This window comes from Arachis hypogaea, chromosome 9 (genome assembly GCF_003086295.3).
Source record: "Arachis hypogaea cultivar Tifrunner chromosome 9, arahy.Tifrunner.gnm2.J5K5, whole genome shotgun sequence".
Taxonomy (NCBI): domain Eukaryota; kingdom Viridiplantae; phylum Streptophyta; class Magnoliopsida; order Fabales; family Fabaceae; genus Arachis; species Arachis hypogaea.
In genome coordinates, this window is record NC_092044.1 from 114,664,559 (window position 1) to 114,692,275 (window position 27,717).

Consider the following 27,717-nt stretch of genomic DNA (forward strand, 5'->3'; position numbering starts at 1 on the left):
TTTTTAATTATTTTTAACGTCTTATTTTATTTATATTAAGTATTTAAAATATTTTTTGTTTTAATAAATAATAATATATACTATATATAAATTTATTTAAGAATATATGTTAAGAATAAGATTAGACACGAAGCGTGTTCGGATAATTATTTTTTATTTTTTATTAAAACATGGTTAGACACAGCAGATATGCGTGTTGAACGAATATCGTTGAGTATAGATGTGTTCGATACGAAGACACAACAAATTAACAAAATATCCGTACTTTATAGAATAAAAAAATAAAACAGAATCAACTAAAATAAAAATAAATTAGCAAAATAAATAATCAATTTTTTTTCTTATATTTGTTTGACCAACTTATTTTTAGCTAATAATAATAACTTTAATGTTCCCTTTTAATTTTTCTTTCCAACCACGATATATAACATATTTCTTAAGCGTAAAAGATTCGAATTTTACTTTGTATAGGTAATAATTTATTAATTAATAACAAATTTTTGAAATGAGTTAGTTTTTAGTCAACCAAATCAAGAGATATTATTTAAAAAAAAAGACATGTTTTGTTTCCCAGCTATATCATCATGAAAGTGCTTTTGGACAAAGACAGAGTTTAAAATAAAATTTTGGAGGCCATATTTAATATAAAAATTTAATAATAATGTTTATATTAAAATAAAATTTAAAAATATATCTTTTTTAAATTTATTATTAATAAAATAAAAATAAATAATTTTATAGATAAAAAACATAAAATAATTTATTTTAATAATGATTTTTATTTTTTGTTTTGTTAGATATTTTTTATTTTTATATTTTTTTGTTAAATAACTTTTTTTATTTAATTTGATTGTTAGATGATCTTTTTTATTTTTATTTTTTTTGTTAAATAATCTTTTTTATTTGATTTGATTTTATTTTTTAATTTTAATGTGTTGTGAAGCCAACAAAAATTCATTCAGTTCAGTATAAATTTAACATATTTTTAATGTTTAAAATTAAAAACTATTATGCAATAAAAATAAAAGATAAAAATTAAATTTAGATACTTTAAATTATAATAAAATATTTAAGTAAATTGAACTATTCTTTATTTTTAAAAAAATATTACTAATTTTTTTATAAAAAATTTAAAAAAATTATAACTCTATTGTCTTAATTAAGCTCCAACACTGCTTTTGGGGTTATGCAAGTTTTGGATCGTTGAGAATTCTTCAAAAATCAGTAGTCTTTCATCCTAAGATAGTGCATAATAATTTTATACGTTTGTTATCAGCAAACGTAAGGAATATAAACGCATTTAGGGTGACTTCATGCACGACCTGAATTAATCCCCTCAATTGGATTATACATTTTTTTTTTGCGTTATATATATATATATATATCAGTTAGCATTTGTTTTAATGATGAACAGCATTTAATTTATTTTATGAGTAATGTCAAGTAATTAATAAATATTTCTACTAATTTCAGCTAATTTTTAAAAAAAACTTATTTTACTTACTTTAAATTTAAATCTTAAATTATAAATTCGTAATTTTAAATATTAAATTATAAATCTAAATTCTAAAATTGACAAATTAAAAATTAATTTTTATACTTTTTCTGTTTCTTTACACTATTTTGACATTTTTTTTAAATGTTGAATAAAAAATCCCAATATTGTTAGTGATATATAGATATTATTTAGCTAATTGTGTAGAAATATAGATATTATTTTTTAACTAAAATATGTTAACCAGTTTATATGATCTTGCCATAAGTTCAATAACCATATTTCATAGTTGATCAATTGGTAACTATGCTAAGAATTAATGTTAATTTGAACTTGAACGTAAAGTCCAATTTTTTTTTGTATGGCAGTGTTCGATTTGTTAATGTCGAGGTGCTGTCTATTCGAACTTTTTGTGAGAAGGTCGAGAGTGATACTTGTAAGAGACTCAAATGTTTAAATTAACAAAGGCTTTAAGCAAGTTTTTAATAGATTAGAATATCTGTCATACTTAGAGTGTCAGTGTATTTATAGTATGGTAGATAATTATATTTATTGGAGTAGTTTTATCTTTTCTTATATTATAGAAGTTTATTGAGATTTTATCTTCTAAATAAGATACAAATAATAAGAGAGATTTAGAGAGGCAGTTACTTATTTAGATAAGTACAAATTGATCCCTTTCGTCGTGTTCGATTTTTTAAAGAAGTTGGGTATCCAGTAAAATCATCCTTTAAGATAAACTTTATGTCTTTATTAAACTTTACTTTATAATTTAAGACATGTTATGAACAGCAAATATAATGATAATAACTTCGATTAAACTCAAACTTACATTGGTACACATGGACAGCTAAATTCAATTAAATACCATCATTGTTAAAATATCATAAATTAGATACACTTTTTAATTTGATTAAACAAGTTCAAAATCACACCACTATATTATACTAAAAATAAAAAAATAATTGCATATTTTTTCACATTATTCATGTATCTCTTTAATGTTACATTTGGAAGAGAAATCGAGACTAAATTAAATTTTTATATTGTGTTTAATGTTTAATAGATTAGACTAAATTATGTTTCAGTATTATGTTTAATTTAAAATAAATATAAAAATTAAGAAGATAGAATTAAATTTAAAAAATTAAATAAAGATTTTATTTTAGAAATAATATTAAAGTTTTAATATCTATTCTAAAAAAATTTAGTCTTTTATATTTTTACTTTTTAACCATAAAAGATTAAAATTTTGTATTTCATAATTAAAATTTTAGTTATAATTTTTTACCAAATATAATACTGAGTATTAATCTCAAAGAACAAACACTAGCTAAGAGTAAGGGGTGACAATGTTTAGTCTGCCACAGTCAAAATCTGACTTGTTGACCATCAAATGAGCTAAAAATGAAGCCAAATATTTGTCCCTTAAATGGGACACAAAATCCAAATCACCCTGCTGAATAAAACCCACCACCAAAGATGTAACACTAATATCAATGCTTCTCCATTTTCTCTCATTTGCATATTTCTCCAATGCAGCCTCAACTCTTTTGTAAAGATCCTTTTCTTTTTCTTCTTCAATAATATTATTATCATAATCATTATTCTTTCTGTTGAAGACCTGAGCAACACACCTGGCCAAAACAACAGCATCTTCTAAGGAACAGCAACCACCTTGGCCAAGGTCAGGGGCCATTGGGTGAAATGCATCTCCAGCAACACAAACATTACCTTTGCTAATGTTTCCTCTTATAAGCTCCCATTGAGGTCTATATTTCAATGCAGCTGTGAATATATCTTCTGCTTCTGTTTTTTCTATGATTCTTCTAATATCACTTGGTGCTTTCTCAAGCTTGCTCAACACAAATTGCTTCATTTTATTTGGGCTCTTTGCCATCTCCAATTCTGTTTGTTAAATTAATTAAATGATGAGCATACTGCTATTTGGGAATGAAGAAAGAGAAAGAGTAAAGTATATAATTGACCTTGGTTATTTGGAGTCCAAGTCAAAAACCAGTAAACGGTTTTGTGATCACAGGGGAGAAAACCAGAACGAAAGCCTTTCCCAAAGAAATGCATGAAACTGAGTTGAAGCCCATGGCCATGATTATTATTAACACAACCCCTCACACAATATCTGCCTGTGAAAGAGGTTCCCCTCAACCCTAACCACTTTGCAACCACCGACTTTATACCATCGCACCCTATCAATACCTTCAATTCTCATTCACAAATCAAGTGTCAATCATTCTTGCTATGAACTTGACATCATATCAGATGGATTAAAAACTTATCTGAATTTTATTTACAGTCAATGAGTAATCATATGGCGGGGATTTATATGTAATTTTTATGCAAAATTGATAATTGAAAACTGTTATTCTTCATGTTTAGAATTTAATCTTGATGTACAATCAATATATACATATATTCAATTACTTAACGTTATATAAGTAAAATAACTATTTTTTACATTGACCACATGAGTGAATGATCATCCAAATTAAACTTTAAAATTATTAGATAACAATTTAAATAAGAGAAGATTCACGTACAGTTATTTTCATGTGAAATTGAAAATTCACGTACAGCTTTAAAAGTTATTTTTTGAAATTTTTGACTCATGAAAAGTAGTAGTATTAATATTGAGTACAATTTTCAAAATCAAATTCTAGTTTTCTAAGAAGTTATTTAAGTACTTATAGAGAAGTTAAAAAAATTATTTCTCTCATAATAAAAAGCTTTTTTTTATCACTTTTTTTAAAATAAACACATTTTAGAACAAAAAAAATTAAAATACAAAATAATTTATTTATAAGTTATTTTTAATATAAGCATTTATTGTTCAAACTATTTAAAAAAAAACTTAATTAAGCTATTTTTTTCAAAAAAATGTAATTAAACTGTTTACTCAAATTGGCCCACGTCAAAATTATCAAACTCTCAACTTCACATAAAATTAAGAGTTAAATCTCAAAGTGGTCCCCGAACTTACAATAAGTCTCATGGTCGTCCTTAAACATACAATGGCCTCAATATTGTTGAATTTAACAAATGTGACTCATGGACGTCCTTGAAGCATTTTTCAGAGAATATTCCTTAACGGCGTGATGACGTGTATTGAGAGAGACCACGGTGAATGGTGATGTGGCTTTTATCGTTATTTGACTCAATTTAGTTCCTGAAGTGGTTTATAACCCTAGTCCCTAATTTGAGTTCCATCTGTATCCACCATTAGAAGTTACTATCTTTTTCTTCTTCTTTGCTCTCCTTCTTTTTTTTCTCTGCCATATCTTCTTCAACCAAATTAGCATAATCAAATAAGATGAACCCAAATGTCATCCATGCAAATTCAATTTAGCCTCCGAGGAATCCGAAACCATTACCTCTCATATAAGAATCCAGTAACTCCTTAAGTTTGGAAATCATTTTCACTGTCGATTACCTCCTGAATAAGTTGTCATTGTCGATTGAGGAGTTGAATGAGATGCCTGAGCTTCTCATCTTCTTAAGCCAGGAAACCATTTCCATGTGCTCACCATGAGTGCCAAAAATTGAAAGAACCATATTGGCGCAAACAATGTCAAATCTCAAAGCCACCTCAAATCATTTGATCCACAACTCTCCGCAAATCATGGAACAACTCCAGCCTCCCATAACCATACATAATGGATTTCAATTCAAAAGCTGAAGGGTCAATTGCTCCACCCATTGTCTCTCAAATTCTCAACCAAATCCTCGGTTTCACGAGACCTATCCATTGCACACAAACCACTAACCATATATACTCCAAAGTCCTACGTTTTATGTAAATAGAGGAAGAACTACAAAAAATTGGTTCATGTAACAATAAGCAACATCAAAACCTTTCGGTGAGCCTTGCTTGGAGTGTGACTCAAGCACTTTACAGCAGAAAAGAGCAAGCTCTCTGTTTTAAGATTCAAGCTTGGAAGTGACCTCAAAGACCAGAATTTTAGCTTCCTCAGAATGATCTAATTGATCAAGATGTGCTGCATGGTCAGAAACAATGATAGGGTTCCAAGTGAACTAGGAAGCTTGGGCGAAATATAAATAAAACTACGAAATTTTGGAAAATTAGAAAATGGAAAAAGAAGAAAAGGGTTTAGGGTTTAGAGTACTTACAGAGAGAGCGAGAGAAGAAAGGTGAGAAAAGGAGGAAGGAAATAGAAGATGACAAAATAGTGTCTTCTAATAGTGGAAGAAGAAGAAGGAGATGTGGTTGAAGGAGATGTGGCGGAGAAGAAGAAGAAGACAGAGAGCAGAGAAGAAGAAAGAGAGTGACTTTTAATGGTGGATACAGATGAAATTTAAATTGGAAATTAGGGTTATAAACCACTTCAGGGACTAAATTGAGTCAAATAACGATATCAGTCACGTCACCTATCCACCGTGGTGCCTTTCAGTACACGTCATCACGCCGATAAAGGATATTTTCCGGAAAATGTTTTAGGGACGACTATGAGTCACCTTTGTTAAATTCAGGGACAATATTGAGATCATTGTAATTTTAGGGACGACCGTAAAGCTCGATTGTAAGTTCAGAGACCACTTTAAAATTTAACTCTAAATTAAATTCTAAATTCCAAATCCATATTTTACACCGTATATAACATACCTTTGTTTTGATGGTTGTTCCATCTTGAAGATGAAGTATCTTGGAGAATCCAGAATCTTCTATTGCAATGAGCTTTGAGGAATATCTGACTGTTCCACTTGGAAGCTCATTGGCAAGTGCTTCCACCATTAACTGTCTTAGAACACAACGAACTTCAATGTCTCCGCAACTGCATGCATAATAATTAAGAATAAAATAAACTTTATGTATCACTTGACATAATTAGTATGGTATTTATTTACTTTAATTTAATTTGATATTTTGTTTACTATAAACTTATTATCGTAACTGCTTTGCTGTGCCCCTCAAAGAGGTAGTTGATGTTTCTTGACCCATAATCAAAGAAGTCGTAACACTCCTGCAATCCCATTGATCAAGAATTAGCACAAAAGAAATTAAAACCTAGATCACAATAATGTAGATAAAATAACGATTCATGTTCATATCAATAATTCTTAAAAACAATTACATCTGAAAAAGCAAGAAAATTGGACAACGTAACAAAGTCATAGGAGACAACATATAGTACATGAAAATAACAAAAAAATTAATAAATATATCAAAGTATATAAAATTAAATATTATAAAAATATTAAATAATTAATATTAGTATATTAATAAATATTAATGTGATTGTTAATCTATTTTTTTATAAATTAAATACATATAGTAATAAACTTGAAATTAATCAATATGATAAATAAATTATCTTCTAATAAAAAAGATTTTTATTCGAGTATTCGAAATAGTGAAACATATTTTTCATGAATTATATTTATTGAAGAAAATATGCATATCCCTATTGTATATTTTATATCCTAATAATTATTCAATTATTTAATATAAAAACAAAAATTATTGATCTATAATAATAACAGTAAAGTATTTGGTTAAATAGATAGAAATATAAAATATTTTATTATTTCAACTAATTTTTGAACCAATTTGTGTTTGAGAATCAATTACCAAAATATATATGTAGTATAAAATTATTCAATAATTCACTAAAAAATGAAGAATAAACTTTAAGTAAATAAATTTTGTAATTGAATAGTATCACGCAATGTTTTTTTTAATTAAATTGATTTTATATATATATTTATCTTTTTTTGGATAAAATTTAATAAAAAAAAGTTTATTATTGTATAAGATTAAATTTAATAAAATAAAATTTTGACGCCAAATTTAGTAAGATAATTTTTATTTTAATATGGAGGCAAGCATAATTTTACATTAAAATCAATACACAAGTATTTTTTAGAAAATAAAAAAAATAAATTAGTCCAAACCGTTTAATCCGTCAAACTGGTTATAAATAGTCCAAGTTAAAAAATAATAGTTTATAATTTTATATGAAAATAAGTTAAAAATTTAAAATGTAGATATTATTATATAATCAATTTAACCAAACATATCAAATCATCTTATGATTGCGTGCATGGTTACTTGGTTAGACGTAGGTGTTGGTGGCGTAGGATGTCTCCAATGCCGAGAGCATCCAAGGCCTTCCAAGCATTAGTCCATGTTGTGAGTCCAAAGCCATAAACTCTCAACTTCTCCGATGATTCTAACACCAAACTTGCCACACCCAACCTAATAATAATTAATCAATTAATTAAACTTATTATAGTGTTTAATTTGAATTAATTAGAATGAAGATGATACCTGTGAAGTCCTAAGGATGTTGCAAGGCCAGCAATTCCTGCTCCTACAATCACAATGTCCTCAACTATCATCTCCATTATTCGATCTTATCTGAAATTTTCACTATTCTAAGGTGCTTGTGTATGTGTAATGAAGCGCTTGCTTAATACATACGTATATATATACATAATATAATACAGGAGTAGGACCAATAATAATAGTGCCTTGAATTCACATGCATATATATAAGGTGGCTACTCCAATGAAGATTTTATGATTGTCATCATATGAAGATATTTCATTTTGACCATTAGATGATAGATTGTAGGGTTTGATTTTATTTAAAGTAAAAGTGTTATCTTTATTTAAAGTGTTGCTAAACAAATAAGTTACACTTTTTAAACAAAGATCATCATAAAAAGATGTTTTTGGCATCTTCATAGGAGTAGTTGCCTATATATAATAGTACCATTATTTCATTTTCTTATTATTAGTAGCAGTTTTCTTCATGATGTCAGTAAAATAGTAGATTAATTATTAATTAAGTAAATTTAGACTTTAATTTCTTATTTGTTTTATTTAATGTTTTGTTGAAATAGTAAACTTTTTAGTACCAATCCAAACTTGAAACAGAGAGCGGAGCATCATATGAATCTCTTGAACGTCGTGTTGATTCAGACAACTGCAAAGAGAGGACAAAAAAGATAGAAGAGTGATCTCATTATTGTTATAGTTTTTGTTTGTTCACTTTCTTGACAGGGTAAGGTGAATAATCGACACGTGCTGTGTATCGTGTTCAGGAACATTGAAAAGTATCACGGACCATTATTTTTGAAATTTTTTATTTTATTAAATATAATAAGTATAATATTTATTGAAATAAATATTTTTACGAGTATTTACGAATTTAAATTTGATTGTCACATTTCATTTACATTATAAACGAGATGATTTTTCATGTATCTCGTTTAAAGTATAAACGAGATATGACAAGTCAGACTGACACGTGTATCTCTCGTTTACACTGTAAACGATATATATATATATATATATATATATATATATATATATATATATAAAAGACAAATATTCACCATCTATGAAATGATGTGTAATTCTTGGTATTATTTACACACATTTTATGTCCTTTCACTATCTTTTTTTGTCTCAAAAACAAAGTTAAATGGCCAGTAACAATCTATTCATAGTTGTGCTTCTTTATCCAAATTGTCGTATGAGAAATGGCGCACAATGGGATGACATTTGAATGTCATGATCCGATATTGTTTCACACTCAGTGTGTGGAATGTTGTCGGATTTGAAGAGTTTGATATTGAGCAAGTTCGGTGGGACACAAGCGAGGGAAATTGGAAGGGTGGCGTATAGGTTGTTGGCACCCATGGAAAATGGAGTATTTCGGTTTCGACTATTCCGACTTCACGAGGACGAGCATGTGCGACTGATGATTGACATTCATGGGAGGATCATGTGTGAACAGGTAATGGAGCTGTCTGCCGAGGTGGGTCACGGTGGTAGTGGGGGTTTCGCACACGAAACCTATGTGCAGGACGACCGACCTCTCGCACCACCGCCCATTCATGTCGTGATTCCGGAGCATGAGGCAGAGGAGGGTGAGGAGGATTCGGATGAGGATTACGTGGCAGACAGTGGGGACAGTGGGTCTTCCGATAGTGGCGGTGGGGATGAGTTTGTGCCGGAGACACCTGCAGGGGCTGTGCCACGCCATGTGCTGCCTCCACCTCACCCGATTCCGGCGCTATCGGCTATGCCAAGTCACTATCACAGTCTAGATCTGGACGCCATGCATGAGAGGATCCTGATTTGTGACACCTGTGGAATGGATTACAACCTAGACGGCAGTGTGGAGTTTCGGGTCAGACACAGGTTCAGAAGCCGAGAGGCGGTGCTTCAAGGTATGAAGAACTACAGTATTCGCATGAATGCTGAGTACCGGGTGATCAAGTCCGACCGATTAAAGTACCATGTGCAGTGCCGTCAAGCCGACAGTCGGTGTCAATGGAGCCTCTGTGTGACCCTTCGTCAGAATCTCGGATACTGGTAAGTTCAAGTTTAATTGTGAATTTCAGTAGTTTTGTATGATATTTTATTTTGGTTATAGATGTTGTGTAAGAATAAATTTTTTGTTGTGATTAGGGAGGTTCGGAGGTTTGGTGGACCACACAGCTGTCTGGCACCTATCATGTCTCAAGACCATCGAAAGTTAGATAGCAGTCTCATCTGCAAAGTCATCTTACCCTTTATTCAGTCCTACCCGTTTGTGAGTATCCCGGTCTTGCAAGCTGCGGTCCAAGCAAGCTATCACTTCAAACCCTCATACAGAAAGGTGTGGATAACAAAGCAGAATGCAATTGCACGGATCTACAGTAATTGGGAAGAGTCGTACAACAAGATGGCGAAACTGTTTCAGACACTGCAGAGCTGTTTTTCCGGCACCATATGTGACCTACACGTCAAACCGTACTACGAAGGACACCTCATGGTGCGCAACTAATGCATGTTCGACAAAGTATTTTAGACTTTGCCGTCATGTGTCGAGGCCTTCAAGCATTGCAAGCCATTTGTCTCTGTAGACGGCATGCATCTGTATGACAAGTATGGTAGAGTGTTGCTTATAACAGTGGCGCAAGACGGGAACATCAATATACTGCCAATTGCTTTTTTCATTGTTGAGTCTGAGAGCACTGAGTCATAGTCGTTCTTTCTTACTAATTTGAGACGCCACGTCACCCCACAAGACGCCTTACTAGTTATATCGGACAGATCTCAGGCCATCAAGACCGCCCTAAGCTCCGATGATAATGGGTGGCATCCCTCTGGCCACATGCTGATCCCTGCTCTACTGTAGCAATCCAACCAACCTAACACATCGCAGGAGAGCATATACGGTTCGTTAAGTAACATACCAAAAGATTTGACAAAATTATTTAACTCAAATGCATAAAAAGACATTTTTCACCTCGCAACCAGCGAATACTGGTAGACCCCTCTATCTGGTGACACCATTGGAAAAATCTCTGATAGATCCAGGACATCAACAACGGAGTGCAGCCAGCGATATCCGTGATGCCCCGCTGAGCCGCCAAAGAAAAGGACTGATACATCCAGGCCAGCACAGCTGAGCCCCAGAAAAACGCTCTACACTCCGTAAAGTCCCGAAGCAACGGTAGCCAACAAAGGTGCACCAGATTATTGGACTTGTCCGTCATCAGATACCCTCTGATCAGTAACATGATATAACATTTGGCGTACTGTCGGAGGGTCTTGGGATTGTCTGTCTAGGGCATCTGGCGGACACGATACCATAGCCATACAAGCTTCAGCGTGAACGACTCCTTCCTCTGCGCCGCCTGCTGTGCTGCCACGGGAGTCCTGGCGCCAAGGAGCTGCTCCACCAACGCCCACGTCTCCGTATGGTACCACCTATCAAAGTCACGGAGGCACCCCCGACGGGGTTACCGTGTGCGCGTAGGCCAAGATGGTATGCCACGTCCTGCAGGATGATAGTGACCTCACCCCACGGGAGATGAAATTTGTGCGTCTCTGGACGCCATCGCTCCACCAGTGCCGAAATCAGAGAATTGTGAAAGGTAAATCCCTGAGGGCACGGTGTTGCCGAATCCGGCCTCAGCTAGATACGGGACGATGGCGTCCGGTGGAGGTAAAGTACAGCTAACTCGCAGGGACAGTAGGAGGCGAGGCCTCTGAAGAATGACAAACAAAAATATTTTAGCCTTAAGAATACAGTATTTCAACTTTCTAGCCTACACATGTCTCTACATTACATATTCGATAATAGGCAAATTCGAACTATAACATTATAACTACTAACAACATAGCACAGGAATAACAGAGTTCCAAACTAATAATATTTATGTCATACCAACCTAGCACAAGCGGATAGAGTTCTAAATTCGGCCTACAAACCTGACTCCTAACTCATATACCAACGTTCTAGATCTTCATGACTACCCTAACAATGGCAACATCATTAAATTTAACAACCATAACGAAACTAACCTGGAAGTCGGCCGCCCCGGTGTAATGTGTTGTCTCGTTCAGCTTGTTTATGTCTCTGTCATTTTCCACTTGGCGTGCCATCATCGCTTGGGTCAAAGGTATAGTCGGAAAGGGTTAAAAGAGGGGAGAAAGATGTTGATAAAGTCAAATTGGAGCCCGGAACTAAGCTATAAACAACTTCTATATATAGACGCATACGGGCCATATCTCGTTTACAGTGTAAACGAGATGACATTGTACATATCCCGTTTACAGTGTAAATAAGATATACACGTGTCATGTTAACGTGTCATATCTAGTTTACAGTGTAGACGAGATATACGCAATGTCATATCGTTTACACTATAAACAAGATATATCAAAAAAATTTAAATCGATAATTTTTCGTAAAAATATTTATTTATTAAAATAAAAATTCTTATTTTTATCAAAATTTAGCTATTATTCAATCAAGAAGTATTTTTATTCCGTTATAATATGGAGGGTCTCTTGCACATTGTTGAAAAAAAAAATACGATAACATAAATAGATATCTCTCACCCTCCTCTCCAAGGTATTAGGTGGATCTCTCAACTTCTAACCTCTTGTTGACGATTAACATGGTTTTATATTTGTAGTTTTATTGATAAAGATTATGAAATTTCACCTCTTTAAGAACACGACTCTTTTATTTGATTTGTCTGATTTTTAAATTGTCAGTGTTATTGCTGTTTCACACTTTTTTAAGAATAGAATGAAGATTTCGATTAATAAAAAATGTAATGCTCTTACTGATTTTGCTAATTTTTTTTACTCTTATATACAAATTCTTTTTTTTTTTGTTGCTTATTCGTTTTCAGCTGTAGAACAATTCACAACTTCACTTTCTCATTCTATATCAATAGTGGAATCAATTTTAAAAGAATAGAATATTAAAATAAATAAGTTTTCCTTCTTTTAATTTCATAATTTTTATAATAATTTTTATATTATATCAATAAACACAATAATAATTATGATTATAATTATGAATTTCTAAGTTCGCAAAAGCATGCTATTTTTGAAGGAATCAAAGTTGGTACTAAATTCACTAGTTCTTAGCAGGTTTAGGTTTTTTCATTGTTTATTTGAACCTTCATTTTGCTTATCTATGGTACATGTAAATGCAATGCTAATGGTTATTAAATTAATATGTTCTTGTTAGTTCCAATTGATATGGATTTTGAGCATTATTAGATAAATGAATTAGGCTTAAAGTATTATCCTCTTTGAATATAAAAGTTTATATTTTAAATAATAGATTTTAAATTGAATGTACAAAATCTAAATTATATATTATTTGATTTTAATTTTTATAATACAATAATACACCGTTAACGCAAACTATACGTTTTGAAGATTCTAAACTAAGTAAGTTAAAAATAGAAAATTGAATCAAGGAATCACTTTTACAGATTATGTAGTGAAATAATAAATCAGGAAATTATTTGTGATTTTTTCGCCTAAATATGTAGAACAAAAAGTGTAGAAAATAGAGAAATAGAAGAGTGACGCTTCGATATATTCTAATTTGGCCACGAAGTGTAATGTGACTTACATCCAGTCTCCATCGGAATAATGGTAGAATTTATACTTTAATTAAGATAGATTACAATTACCAATTCTAAAAGATTCACACTCTTGTAAACCACATAAGTTATCCTACTCTAGTTAAGATAGATTACAATTACCAATTCCAAGAGATTCACACTCTTATAAACCACCTAAGTTATCTAAAACTTAATAAATCACCTAAATGCTAACTCCACTTAGTTAAGAGGAACCAAATGCAGTTTAACTCAGTATATTTTCGAAATCAAAATACCCAAACAAATTAGACATAATGACATAATCTATTTTATCCAATAACTATTTGACATGACATAAGAAATAACTAACTCTTTAATTAAAAAACAGTTGAGTAAAATTCACTCTATATTTTTATATATTTAACATCTATAACTATACTTATTAAATATAATATTATACATTTATTTTAGTGGTAATTAATGAATGCAAAACTAAAATTTAAAAAAAAGGAAAAACTATGAATTTCAAATTTTAGTCCCCAACATTTTCTAAGGAGTAATTGAACATTTGAACCTTAATAGTATTATTCTCACTTGTAATTAACCATTTTACAAAGACAATTGTTTCACTTGATTTTCATCAATTGTAGTCCTCCTTTAGTTTCCCACAATCAAAATCAGATTTCTTCAACACCAAGCCAGCAAGAAATGGAGCCAAAAACTTGTCCCTAAAAAAAGAAACCAATTTAGAACCACCACCACCCTCTTGAATAGTACCAACAACATAGGCACTTGTAACAAGATCAATGCTTCTCCATCTCCTCTCATTTGCATATTTCTTCAAAGCCTCCTCAATCCTCTTATATTCTTGTTCCTCTCCCTCTTCATTATTGGAGAGTGATAATAATGCCTCACCTAGGCACCTTGCTAGAACAACACCATCTTCCAAAGCAGAGCAACCACCTTGGCCGAGGTCCGGCGTCATCGGATGGAGTGCATCTCCGGCAACACACACATTCCCTTTGCTGATGTTTCCAAACAAGAGCTGCCATGGATGTCTATATCTCAATGGAGATGACATAAAGCTATGTAACTCTGTGTTTTCTATCACTCTTCTAATATCACTTGGCAACTTCTCAAGCTTCTCTAACACAAATTGCTTCAATTTTGCTGGGTTATCTTCCATCTCTTTCCCTGAAATAATATTATACCTTTTAGTGTTTTATTATTTTGAACCAAATTAACCATTAAAAAATCATATTGGTTCAACTAATTTTTTAATTTTTTGATCGATTTTTTTAATATTTTACTAGTTTGCTAACCACTGATTTTTACCCACAAATCAATCCAATTTAGTGACTAATTTTTTATTAATCAGATCAAATTGACCTGTTCAGTCCGATTTTCAGAATCACTGATAGGTTAAATGCTTGCGTGACAAGTCAAATACTTATTGTCCCATTGAATCAAAGTCAAACTTTAAAATCTTTATAAAAATCAGGATTCTATAAGGAATACAAACTTATGAACTTATGTTTTTTGAATAAAATGATTAATGCAAAAGAGATTATCACCTTGGGGGGATGGTGTCCAAGTGAAGAACCAATAAAGGGTCTTGTCATCAATAGGAATAGCACCAGCTCTAAAATCATCTCCAAAGAATTGCATGAACTTGTGCTCAAACCCATGATTGTTCTTCAACTCTGTACATCCCCTGATCGCCGATCTCCCCACGAAAGCCGCCGCCTTGAAGCCTAACCACCTTGCCACCACCGAGTTCACTCCATCACAACCAATCAATACCTTTAAAGATACAAACAATTATCTATCATATGTTAAACTTTACTAACTTGCATTGTGTAATATATTTTTCATAACAAATTGGTTGGTTAAATGAATAATTTCTTACCTTGGTTTTGATGGATGATCCATCAGCAAGATGGAGAATCTTAGAGAAACCAGATTCCTCAATAGCAACAACCTTTGACAAGTACCTAATGGTTCCACTTGGAAGCTCATTGGCAAGTGCTTCCAACAATAATTCCCTTTTAATGCATCTGGTTTCAGAGGCTCCACTGCATAAAATAAAACAAAATATATTCAATGAACAAAAGTGATTATAGTGAAATTAATCTATATATCATTATAGAGTGTACTTACTCCTTTCCCTTGAATGAAACAGTTGATGTTTGTTGCCCTGTGATCAATGAAGTAGTCACATTCCTGCAGTAATCCAATACACACATTAGTATTATAAATTTCAAGTAAACACCAAACTAATCCCAAAGAATTTCATATCAAATACTTTGATTTCCAACTAACTTTTATTCTCTAAAAAGTTATTCTTATCGGACAAATTAGTCGTTCCATCTTAGAGTGTATTCTTTAGACCTAATTGTTTTATAATAAAATTTAGGGTTATTTATTTCGTGCTTTAAGAATTTTTTTTATTGAAAATTAAAAAATTTAAGTTTTCAATGCATTTGTTTTACATTTATTAAATAAAAACTTTTAAAAATTTTTTACTAATGATAAACTTGGCTAAACCCTAAAATTTATTAAAAATGAATAAATGACCATTTGTATCCATAAAAGATTAAAAGATGAAAACACTCAGGGGCGAAGGCAAGTATTAGAGAAGGGGGGCAATGGCCCCCCTAAATAAAAAATTTTAATGTATAAAGGTCATTAATTTTTATATTAGCCCCCCACTTAATTCTAATTTTTTTTTCTTCTAATATTATACTTTTATGTTGGCCCCCTCCTAAGAATTACTCTAACTCCGCCCCTGAAAACACTGACATATGTACTCATATTATATCGAAACTAAACTTGTACCCATGCAAGATGCTCTTCGTGTGACAAAAGTACCCTATGTGGCACTCCAACCCTCCAAAGACGGTATTTTTGTCACACAAAAAACATCTTGCGTGGATACAAGTTTAGTTTCGATTTAATATGAATACATATGTCAATGTTTTCATCTTTCATAGATACAAATGGTCATTTATTCTATTAAAAATTTATTTATCCAACATGCATATCAAAATTTGATTAGAAGCACGAAAAGACAGAGGGACCAATAATCTGTCCAACGAGAATAATTCTCTCTGGAGAATAAAAATTTCTTAAAAACCAAATTATGTAATGTGAAATCAATTTGAGTGTTTATTCTATTATTTGTTTACTCTTAGTTCATAATAGGGTTTATTACCCATGAAGCTGAACATGTTTGGGGCGAAGGATGTGTGCAACACCAACAGCTTCCAAAGCCTTCCATGCATTCTTCCATGTTAATAGAGCAAAACCAGTGGCTCTCAATTTATCTGAAGATTCTAACACCAAACTTGGGATACCCAACCTGCAAATTACATGTGTATTAGTAAAGTAAATCTTGGAAATTTAAATACACATTTGAATACATAAAAGTATAGTATATTGTACCTTTGAAATCCTAAGGCAGTTGTAAGGCCAGAAACACCAGCACCCACAATCACAATATCTTTAACTATTGTTGTTGTTTCCATTTCTTAATAGGCCTTAATCTTTGATGTGTGTATTATCTCTTATTATTGGATGTGTGCTTCTAATTATTATATCGTTATTTATATATGTGGGTACACTTGTTTTTATAAGTGCTTTTGGTCAAACATGGTGAGTGGTGACGGTTGTGCTTATTTAAGATTAAAGGTGCCGTGATTCTTTTTTATTTGCTTCAAGACTCACAGAGTATATCTGTCACTAAAAACAAATATTGAAGCATCATGTAATTTTTGTGATTTATAAAATAATCAAGGTGATTTATTTAAACTATGCATATTTTTGAGTCATCATATACGTGACCTTACCAATTATATATATATATACAAAAAATACTATTTGTACAGTAAAATTAGTCACTAAAATCAGCTACTAATATATTTGTGTATAAATATATGTGTAGTTTAATTTATTTTTAATGTGTATTTATATTTCAACATGTATTTTATACTAATAGCTAATTTTAGTAGCTAAGTTTAGTATACACGTAGCATAACATATATATAATATTATGATTCTGGTAAAGTACTAAATTGGTCCCTTATGTTTGGATATAATTTTATTTTGGTCTTTAAGATTTAAAGTGTTCTATTTGAATCTAACAAAAGTTTAATTTAACTTCAATGAATTAGTTCCATCATGAGGTCAAAGTTAAATAATTAACGGAATGTCCTACATGACAGCACTATAAGAACAAGGTCGATAATCTGGAGAATAAGTACAAGTTCCAAAGACACAAAATCAACCGTGGATGCATTAATACGTTTATTTATCATTCTTCTTAGTTTTATAAAAAATATTTCATTTAAATTGTAAGAAAAATGATAAATAAATGAATTGATGCATCTACGGTTGATTTTGTGTCTCTAGAACTTGTACTTGTTTTTCAAATTATCAACTACTATTGTCATGTATGACATTCTGTTAATTATTTAATTTTAATCTCACGGTAAAATTACATTCAAATTAAATGAAATTTTTTTAGATAAAACACTTTAAACCTTAAGAACCACACGACCAAAACGTAAGGAGCAATTGAATACTTTACCGTTATGATTCTAAACTACATGGCAATGTTAATATATTATTCACTATTTAATTATTTATTGCATTTTTACTTTCACTTGAATATTCATGGATAAGCTAGTAAGAGTGGCGAGAGATCCAAAGATGGCAAAAACAAATTTGAAGTGCAGCCATATTATGGACAGATTTTGTGATCAACATGCATTGAATCTAGTCATTTAGCTTCTTCTCATTGCTGACTCCTAAAACATTATTGTTCAAAACAAAATATGATGGCTTTACTGTGGACACAGGTGCAGTATTTGACCGTTGAATATTTTAAAGAAAAATTATTGCTCTACATCTTTGTTTTTTTCATTATTTACAAATAATTAGAAAAAAGTTAGAAAAAAATAAATTTAAATAAAAATATAAAAAATATAATATAAAAATATAAATTAATTTTATAATTATGATATATTTAAATATATCTAACAAAAAAATATTATGCCAAATTTAAATTTATTTAGAGTAATTTTTAATAATTTATATAAAAGATTAAAAAATGAAGTAATAATAATAAAAATTGTATATAATATAATTTATAAATAGACCAAATAGTATAGTAATAAGAGTCTTATATAATATGTATAAATAAGTCAAATAATGTGCATTTTAAATATTTATAACTGATTTTTTAATAATTATGATTATTATAATACTTTATTTATAAATTTATTATATTTAATTAGTAATTTATGTTTCAATGAATAATAATAGATAAGAATTTTTTTTAATTTTTTTTAAAGATGATTGATTGACTAATTTTCATATATTGTCATATATTTAGAAGTGTTGATGTGACATTATTAAAAAAATAAAATGATTAAAATTTATTGTATAAAAAATTAGTATTAATCTTTATAAATTATAAATAGATAAATAGATAGATAGATAGATATACAATAACTCTTTTAAAGGATAATGTAGAATGGATTCTCTCAATTTTTTATTTTACTTAAAATTTAAGAGAATAAAATATAATTTTTTTACTATATATTTTATAGATGAGACTAAAAAATATAAAAAATATTAAAAAATAAAAAATTATATTTTATTTTTTTAATTAAAAAAATTGAAAAAATCTATTCCTCTGTTGTATCCTTATAAATAGTGCAGGATTGCTTTGTTTCAAAATACCAAGGGAGAGAAAGAAAAAGTTAGTGTATTTTTTCTCACCGAAAGAGGTGCGAATAATACCTAAAAATGATATAGTATGAGTTTTTACCCGGAAAATATTTTTGGGGATAATAGCTCTATAATTTTTTCGTATAGAAAAATCGGTATTCAAAAATCACTATATGCAATTGTAATTTTTTTGTGGCTAATTTTTTTTATATTGTATAAATATATGTGTAATACATTGTTATGGGAAGATTATGTGTTTTTTTTATATGGTGTTTTATTCAAATCGGACGGTCCGATTTGTTTGAAAAAAAAAAATAAAGTACAAATCGAAGGGTCCGATTTGTTTGATAAAAAAAAACTACAAATCGCATGGTCCGTTTTGTATTTTTAATTTTTTTATTTTTTAAAATAGAAATCAGACGGTCCGATTTCAACATTAAAATTTTTTTTATTTTCAAAAACACAAATCGGACCATCCGATTTGTGATTGTTGATTTAAAAAATGAAACAAATCGGAATCACACTATAGCAATGAAAAACTCATCTCTTCTCCCATCATTATGAGATGCACTCAGCTCTCTTCCACACAAAAAATAATAAGCGTTTTTCTGTGTGTAACAATGTAAAAAAAATAGTGTTATTTATTTTGAATATAATGAATTTCTTTCGAAATTTTCGCCTATGATTTTTATCTGAATTTTAAATTTTTTCATATAAAATATTAATGTAAGATACAACTCATGTAATCGTTTTGTCTAGTACTATCCATTGCAAGTATACAGTACTATTTATTTTTTTTACGTATAAAAACTATTCAAATATACAATACTCTATATAGTATTATTCACCAATATGATTTATTTGGGTCAAATTTATTTCTCTTTGGTTAAGATTAACAACTATTTAAATGTAAAACAAACCCTCAATTCACAAATTTATTTGGTTCATGGTAAACACAACATAACAACTATGATATCCATGTTATTTTACAAAAAAGATAATGATTTCATAAGTTGTGATAAAACAGCGCCAATAAACTAGAGCTCAAATAACATAATCTTTCTATATTCACATAAAAGTTATGGATTCGAGTCAAAGATTTCTCTCGGTAGATTTCTCTGGGTTCATTATTAGTCGTCTAATTTTCCACAATCAAAATCAGATTTCTTGAGTAACAAACCAGCAAGGGATGTAGCCAAGAATTTGTCCCTCAAAAAAGCAACCAATTTAGAACCACCCTGCTGAAAAACACCAATCATATAAGCAGTGCTAATGAGATCAATGCCTCTCCATCTTCTCTCATTTGCATATTTCTTCAAAGCTTCCTCAATCCTCTTGTATTGTTGTTCATCTTTCAATTGCTGTGTTCCTTGTTTCTTGGAGAATACGTCACCTAAGCACCTTGCAAGAACAACACCATCTTCCAATGCAGAACAACCGCCTTGGCCAAGATCAGGAGTCATGGGATGGAATGCATCTCCGGCGACACAAACGTTGCCTTTGCTGATGTTTCCAAACAAGAGCTCCCATGGAGGTCTATATCTAAGTCGCGACGAAAAGAAGCTATGTAGCTCAGTGTTTTCTATGACTGATCTTACATCACTTGGCATTTTCTCAAGCTTGTCCAACACAAATTGCTTCAATTTAGTTGGGTCATGTTCTTGATCTTTCTCTGCAAGAATGGTAACTATAATATTAAATCTCATAGGCTAATAACCATTGTAAATGAATGTTCAAAGTAATCACAATTTCCACAATAAACCAACTTTGAAAAAAGATTCAAGGACTATTCCTTAAACAAGTGTTAGTGTGCATAGTGGTTTGCAAGAATCTATGTTCAAGACAACACTTTTTTTTTTAACATATTTTAGCTTGTTTTATGAGTTTAAATAAGGAAGCTTAAAACAATTCTACTGGGCTGAAAAAAAGGAATCACCTTGATTGGTATGATTCCAAGTAAAAAACCAATAAACACCCTTTTCATCAGTAGGAATAACCCCAGTTCGAAAACCGTATCCGAAGAACTGCATAAACTTAGGCTCAAACCCATGATTGTTCTTGTACTCTGTATATCCCCTGATTGCAGATCTTCCGGCGAAAGCGGCCTCCTTGAATCCTAACCACTTTGTAACCACAGAGTTCACTCCATCACAACCAATCAAAACCTATTCAGTTGCAAACACCAAACATCCATTTATATGGATCAGTTAAGGTTTACTAGCATTCATTGCATAAAACTTGTTTGTTATGTATATGTCATGAAATGTAACACATTGTTTTAGTTACCTTAGTTTTGATGGTTGTTCCATCAGAAAGATGCAGTATCTTAGAGAATCCAGATTCCTCAATAGCAACAACCTTTGACAAGTATCTGATTCTGTCATTAGGAATCTCACTGGCAAGTGCTTCCAACATTAAGTGCCTTTTAACACAACGACTTTCACTGCATCCATTGAAAACCATTCCATATGGAAAACTTCTCAGATTAAACTAGAACTGAATAATAATAATCAAACAAAAAGCATATATAGTGTACTCACTTCTTGAAAGAACCAGTTGATGTCTGTTGCCCTGTGATCAATGAAGTATTCACATTCCTGCAAACAAATTAACTTCTTATTCAGTTTAACTAATTCAAACCTGAAAGATCACGAGTTAATATTCAGATTGGTCCCTGAAGTTACATTATTCAAGTCTCAATCTGGTCATCAAAATCGATTTACTCAATTTGGTTTCCTAACTTAGTATTCGTATTAGTCCCTGCTTAAAGGACCATTTTAACTTCAGGGATCAATTTGAATATTAACTCAAAGATCACATATTGACAATGCGAATAAGTATGATATGAGAAAATAGTTAGTTGGTAGTTACCCTTCAAGTTGAGAATGTTTGGAGCGGAGGGTGTTTGCAACACCAACAGCATCCAAGGCCTTCCATGCATTCTTCCATACTGCTAGAGCAAAACCAGTAGCTCTCAGTTTATCTGAAGATTCTAGCACCAAACTTGGGATACCCAACCTGCATCAAACAATTTATATTATATGATCTCTAAATCATATTGATTCGGGTGGGTTTCGTGAAAAATAGATTAAGTGAAAAATAATGGTTAAGATGAGAAATTCGGGGTAAGTAAACTTGTGAGGAAAAACACTTTTATTAATGGCAAATAAGCAATACAAGAACTAATGATGAGAAATAGAGGTGGAGAACAAGTGTTGAGATCTTCACTAATGTCACAAGAGGATGAATGAGCTTTGTTTAAAATAGAAAGGGGTTGGTTAATGGTTGTCAAGTGTTCTGGTGGAACACCAGAACGCCAATTTTTACTCGTGAATGTGGTGAATGAAATGAAGAACAATGAAAGAAAATTTGGGCAGAGAAAAAGATGAATTTTATAGCTTGTTAGCTTCAAAAGTCAGAAAGATCTAGAAGAAGGTGAAGGTGAAAGTGAAAAGTAGTGAAAGTGAAGAAGAAGATGATCCTGATTTGAAGAGATGGCTTGAAGTCCTTTTATAGTATAAAACCATGATGAAGAGGAAATCTATTGTCCAATAATTTTTAATCTGATATTTGGTTTACTGCTTTTTCCAAAATATCTTTAGGTGTTTCTGTCACCTCAAGTCTTGTCAATTGAAAAGGTAATAAATTGATTACAGCACGTTAAACTAAAGCTCATGACATGTGACATTAGTGAAGGGACATCTAGTTTAATTTTCTTTTAACTAGATGACACATTTACACTTCAAATCTAACCAATCCATTTCCACCAATATAGTTCCCACCGAAGAAAAATTCAACTCCTCAAAGTGATCTTTTGGATTCCATCCTTTTAGCCCAATACCTTTAGGAAAAACTTAACTCTTTTTTGACTATGTTTGTAGGTCATTATAAAAATTAATTATGTACAAAAAAGGTTTATATTTTTAGTACACAATCACATATAATCATGGTTTAACTCTTGATTCCTATAGTTTTATTAAATTTTCAATTAAGTTTCTATATTTTTTTTTCTTTTCAAAGACTTAATTATAAATAGTATAAGAACTCAATCGAAAGGAAAAAAAAATATATGAAACTAATTGTAAATTTGATAAAACTATAAAGACCAACAAAATAATTAAAGCTATAATCATCATATGGATTAAATATAATACAAAAGTCTATTATTTTGATGGAAGATACCTGTGAAGCCCTAAGGCAGCAGTTAGGCCAGCAATTCCAGCACCAACAATCACAATATCTTCTTCAATTAACACTGTTGTTGTTTCCATGCTTTTGCTTTTGGGGAGAATACTTAAACTTTAAAGTGAATGTTATGATTGAACACATCACATGCAGGGAACTTAAGTAGTGTGGTTGGAAATACATGATGACGACTATGATTATGACATTGATTATCGAAGGACAAATGTCCCATAATTCATTTGTTGCTGATGACTGGTCATACGTAAGCACTAACGACCCTTTTTTATTTTAATGCCTTCTAAGTTTATCCGTATTATTTTTTTTTACTATTAATTGTTATCACTAATGAGTAATCACTCTTGAGGCAAACCATCTGTACACATGCAATTGTTTATGGCGGAAAAAATCGTCATTGCTGATTGTTGGTAGGTCCTCAACTTCAAGTGGGACCTACACATACTAAAATAAAAACAAAAAACAAAAAAAAGAAAAATAAAGTGGCTATTAGCCATGGGAAGAAAGAGAGAGAGGAAGTACGAAGCTTCATTCTTTGAATGAAAAGAAAAAATGGTGTTGACGGATAAGAGAAAGTTTGGGGGAAGAAGGTAAGCTATCTTGATCTGATTGATTTGGTAAATTTGTTTTATTTTTTATAAAATTTTAATATGTTATTTCTAGTGTAAAAATAAAAATTAAGATATAATTTATTAATTGTATTGTCTTTTTTTTGCCTGATTTAAGATATTCACTTTGTGGAAGGTTTATGTTGATTCCATTAATTTTGATGATATATTTTGTTAATTGTTGAGATGCTCTAGTATTATTAAGAAGACTAATTGTGTATCTATTATTCTGATAGTGAAAGATTTTTCTGGACTAGGTCCCGTAGGTTTTTTGTCCCTCTTTTGGAAGTTTTTCCACGTTAAAATTCTGGTGTCTGATTATTTAATTTTTATCAATATATTTTCTGTTTGGAGTATCTTTGGTATCGCCTATTTAATCGCACAGGTTGTGTTAAAATTTTTTTTGGTGCTTCCATTGTTAGACAGATTCTTGTTTTGAACCTTTTGTTGAGTTTTTCCAACAAAGTGGTATCTAGAGTTTTGGTTGTTTATCTCTGTGCTGATTAAATAGAGGAAATACTCATGGACCAAATATGGTTAAATTGAATTCCCAAAATTATTCAATTTGGAAGACCCTCATAGAAGATATGTTGTATAGCAAGGACTTGTATGATCATGTGGAAGGAGATAAATCCAAAGGTACTAAATCCGATGCTGAATGGAAGAAGCTGAATCGGAAGGCAGTTGCTTTGATTAGGCAATGGCTTGATCTTAGTGTGTATCCACATGTTGACACCAAAACGAATGCCGAGAAGATGTGGAACAAATTGAAGGGGCTATATGAGAGGAAGACTATGCAAAACAAAGCATTCTTGATCAGAAAGTTTGTCAATATGAAGTATGCTGTAGGTAAATTAATGTCAAAGCACTTGAGCATTTTTCAGGAGACAGTGAACCAAATAACAAATAATAAGATCACTTTGAATGATGAGTTGTAAGCCTTGTTATTGTTGAGCTCTTTACCTGATAGTTGGAAAGTTTTGGTTGTGACACTGACTAACTCAGCTCCAAATGAGAAGTTGACGTTAGCAATGGTTAAAGAGAGCATGTTGAATGAAGAAGTCAGAAGAAAAGAGCGAGGTTTGACTAATGCCTCCTCTCAGTCAGAAGCACTTGTTTCAGAGTCACGGGAGAGAAGTCAAAGTAGAAAACCTCACAGTTCTGACAAATCAGAGAGTCGAAGCAAGTCAAGAGAAAAGTACCAAGAAAAGAGTTCATTTATCACCATTGTGGCAAGTCGGGCATATCAAGAGGTATTGTAGGTTCTTGAAAAGAGAACAATCAAGGGAAAAAAAATGAAGACAAAGGTAAAGATAATGATAAAAAAAACTGCTGCTATTGTTTATGAAGATGTTCTTATCACATATGATGAAAATTATGTGAATCTTGTCTGTGATGATTCCACTTGGATTATGGACTCTGGTGCCTCATGTCATGTCACTTTGAGGCATGAATTTTTCACTTCTTATACTGCTGAAAATTTTGGCAAGATCAAATTGGGAGATAAATGAATGTGTGATATCATTGGTATGGGTGATATGTGGCTTGAAACTAACATGAGATGCAAGTTGCAGTTGAAGAATGTTAGGCATGCGCCAGATATGCGGTTCAATCACATTTCAGTGAAGGCATTGGATCAAGAGGGGGTATTGCACTTCCTTTGGTAGTGAAAAATGCAAGATTATCAAAGGGGCTCTTATTGTTGCTAAGGAAGACAATAGTCTCACTGCTATACCGGTTGCAAGTAAAGTTGTGCAAAGAAGATGTGAATGTAGCTGATGATTCCTCTTCTGATTTGTGGCACATACATCTTGGTCACTTGAGCGAGAAAGGACTAAGCGTCCTAACCAAGAAGCACTCACTTCTAGTGAAAGGTACAACTTTAAATACTTGCATTCATTGTTTTGTTGGAAAGCATGCTAGAGTATCATTTCATAATTCTGGACCTCATAGGAGATCATATGTTCTAGATTTAGTTCATACTGATGTTTGCACTATAGATACTAAGACACTAGGTGGTGCATCATATTTTGTTACTTCTATTGAAGATTATTCTCGAAAAGTGTGGGCTTTTGTTTTGAAATCTAAAGATCAGGTGCTCGAAATCTTCAAACACTTTCATGCAAATGTTGAAAGAGAAACAAGAAGAAAATTGAAATGTGTTCGAGCAGATAATGGTGGTGAATACAGGGGTCCGTTTGAAGAGTATTGTAAAGGACATGGGATCAAGCTTGAGAAGACGGTTCCTAAGACTCCTCAACATAATGGAGTTGCAGAGAGAATGAATCGCACTATCAATGATAGAGTCAGATGTATGCTCTCTCATGCAAAGTTGCCTAAATCCTTTTGGGGTGAAGCGATGGGGACTGCAGTAGATCTGATCAACCTTTCTCCTTTAGTTCCACTTAATGGTGATGTTCCAGAGAAAGTTTGGAGAGGGAAAGATGTCTCCTATAGTCACTTGTGAGTGTTCGCCTGCAGAGCTTTTATTCACATTCCAAGAGATGAAAGGTCCAAATTAGATGGAAAGTCAAAGCAGTGTATCTTCATGGGTTATGGTCACGAAGATTTTGGTTACAGATTATGGGATCCGGTGAGCAAGAAGATAATTAGAAGTCGAGATGTGATTTTTCTTGAAGACCAATCTATTGAAGATCTTGAGAAGACAGATAAGTCAATAACTGTTAGACGTTTTGCTAATGATGAACCTGGTCCTTCCACTAGACCTCCTGTTGATGGGAGAGATGTACTAGTTGATAATGATCGTGATGATTTGCATGATGAACTCACACCTCAACTTGAGGTGCCAAATGCAGAAGTTTCGTCAGATGTTGAAGTTCTACCTGAACCACCAGTTGAGCCTGAATTGAGAAGATCTACTAGAGAGCGTCATCCTTCTCAGAAATACTCTCCTCATGAGTATGTGATGAACACTGAGACTAGAAAGGCAGAGAGCTACCAGAAAGCTATGTCTGATGAGCATAAGGAAGATTGGTTGAAGGCCATGCAAGAAGAAATAAAATCCTTGCATGAAAATCACACTTTTGAATTGGTGAAGTTACCGAAGGGTAAGAGAGCATTCAAGAATAAATAGGTGTTCAAATTGAAAGCGGATGAAAATATCTCACGGCTAAGGTACAAAGCTCAATTGGTTGTGAAAAGCTTTGAGCAAAAGAAAGGTATTGATTTTGAGGAGATTTTCTCTCCAGTTGTGAAGATGTCCTCTATTCGATTTGTGCTTGGATTGGCGGCTAGCTTGAATTTAGAGGTTGAGAAGCTTGATGTGAAGACTGCATTCCTTCACGGTGACATAGATAAAGAAATCTATATGGAACAACTAGAGGGTTTCGAGGTTAAAGGAAAGGAGCATCTTGTATGCAAGTTGAAGAAGAGCTTATATGGGCTGAAGCAAGCGCCAAGGCCACACGAAGTTTGATTCCTTCATGGAAGGTCATGGGTATAGTAAGACTTTTTCTTATCATTGTGTGTATGTTAAGAAATTCTCTGATGGTGATTTTATAATTCGCTTACTTTATGTTGATGACATGTTGATTGTTGGTCATGACACTAAGAAGATTGAAAGTCTTAAGAAAGACTTGAACATATCCTTTTCTATGAAGGATTTGGGTCCTGCAAAGGAAATCCTTGGCATGAATATCACTCGTGACAGGAAGAATGGAAAACTATGGATGTCGCAGTAGAAATATATTGAGAAAGTTTTAGAGAGGTTTAGTATGAGTAATTCCAAATCTGTTAGTACTCCACTCGCTAGTCATTTCAAGCTGAGTTCGC

The 27,717-nt window shown here is 31.7% G+C and overlaps 3 protein-coding genes across 3 annotated transcripts; all 3 read right to left on the reverse strand.

Moving 5' to 3' along the window:
• Nucleotides 1-2,350: 2,350 nt before the first annotated feature.
• On the reverse strand, nucleotides 2,351-7,997 carry LOC112712201 (monooxygenase 2). Its single transcript, XM_025765021.2, has 6 exons — nucleotides 7,800-7,997; nucleotides 7,581-7,727; nucleotides 6,424-6,492; nucleotides 6,135-6,303; nucleotides 3,484-3,712; nucleotides 2,351-3,403 (listed from the first exon to the last, which is right to left on the reverse strand). Exons 1-6 carry the CDS (start codon nucleotides 7,874-7,876, stop codon nucleotides 2,829-2,831), a joined length of 1,266 nt encoding a protein of 421 aa, XP_025620806.1. The 5' UTR covers nucleotides 7,877-7,997; the 3' UTR covers nucleotides 2,351-2,828.
• A 5,947-nt stretch (nucleotides 7,998-13,944) lies between these two features.
• On the reverse strand, nucleotides 13,945-17,060 carry LOC112712202 (monooxygenase 2). Its single transcript, XM_025765022.3, has 6 exons — nucleotides 16,829-17,060; nucleotides 16,599-16,745; nucleotides 15,545-15,607; nucleotides 15,294-15,459; nucleotides 14,959-15,187; nucleotides 13,945-14,578 (listed from the first exon to the last, which is right to left on the reverse strand). The coding sequence occupies exons 1-6, from the start codon at nucleotides 16,909-16,911 to the stop codon at nucleotides 14,025-14,027; spliced, it is 1,242 nt and encodes a 413-aa protein (XP_025620807.1). The 5' UTR covers nucleotides 16,912-17,060; the 3' UTR covers nucleotides 13,945-14,024.
• A 2,967-nt stretch (nucleotides 17,061-20,027) lies between these two features.
• LOC112712203 (monooxygenase 2) lies at nucleotides 20,028-23,665 on the reverse strand. The gene is made up of 6 exons (XM_025765023.3): nucleotides 23,300-23,665; nucleotides 21,989-22,135; nucleotides 21,658-21,714; nucleotides 21,404-21,560; nucleotides 21,054-21,282; nucleotides 20,028-20,789 (listed from the first exon to the last, which is right to left on the reverse strand). Exons 1-6 carry the CDS (start codon nucleotides 23,386-23,388, stop codon nucleotides 20,248-20,250), a joined length of 1,221 nt encoding a protein of 406 aa, XP_025620808.1. The 5' UTR covers nucleotides 23,389-23,665; the 3' UTR covers nucleotides 20,028-20,247.
• Between the last annotated feature and the right edge of the window lie 4,052 nt (nucleotides 23,666-27,717).

Excerpts from the sequence above, each read along its gene's own strand:
- LOC112712201 (XM_025765021.2), bottom strand. The coding sequence starts at position 7,876 with ATGGAGATGATAGTTGAGGACATTGTGATTGTAGGAGCAGGAATTGCT. Across the intron at positions 6,304-6,423 it reads TTGAGGGGCACAGCAAAGCA|TTGCGGAGACATTGAAGTTC; the intron begins GTTACGATAATA and ends TTATGCATGCAG. Across the intron at positions 3,404-3,483 it reads TTGGACTCCAAATAACCAAG|AATTGGAGATGGCAAAGAGC; the intron begins GTCAATTATATA and ends TTTAACAAACAG.
- LOC112712202 (XM_025765022.3), bottom strand. The coding sequence starts at position 16,911 with ATGGAAACAACAACAATAGTTAAAGATATTGTGATTGTGGGTGCTGGT. Across the intron at positions 15,608-16,598 it reads AAACATGTTCAGCTTCATGG|GAATGTGACTACTTCATTGA; the intron begins GTAATAAACCCT and ends GGATTACTGCAG. Across the intron at positions 14,579-14,958 it reads TTGGACACCATCCCCCCAAG|GGAAAGAGATGGAAGATAAC; the intron begins GTGATAATCTCT and ends ATATTATTTCAG.
- LOC112712203 (XM_025765023.3), bottom strand. The coding sequence starts at position 23,388 with ATGGAAACAACAACAGTGTTAATTGAAGAAGATATTGTGATTGTTGGT. Across the intron at positions 21,561-21,657 it reads TCAACTGGTTCTTTCAAGAA|TGAAAGTCGTTGTGTTAAAA; the intron begins GTGAGTACACTA and ends CAATGGATGCAG. Across the intron at positions 21,283-21,403 it reads GAACAACCATCAAAACTAAG|GTTTTGATTGGTTGTGATGG; the intron begins GTAACTAAAACA and ends GCAACTGAATAG.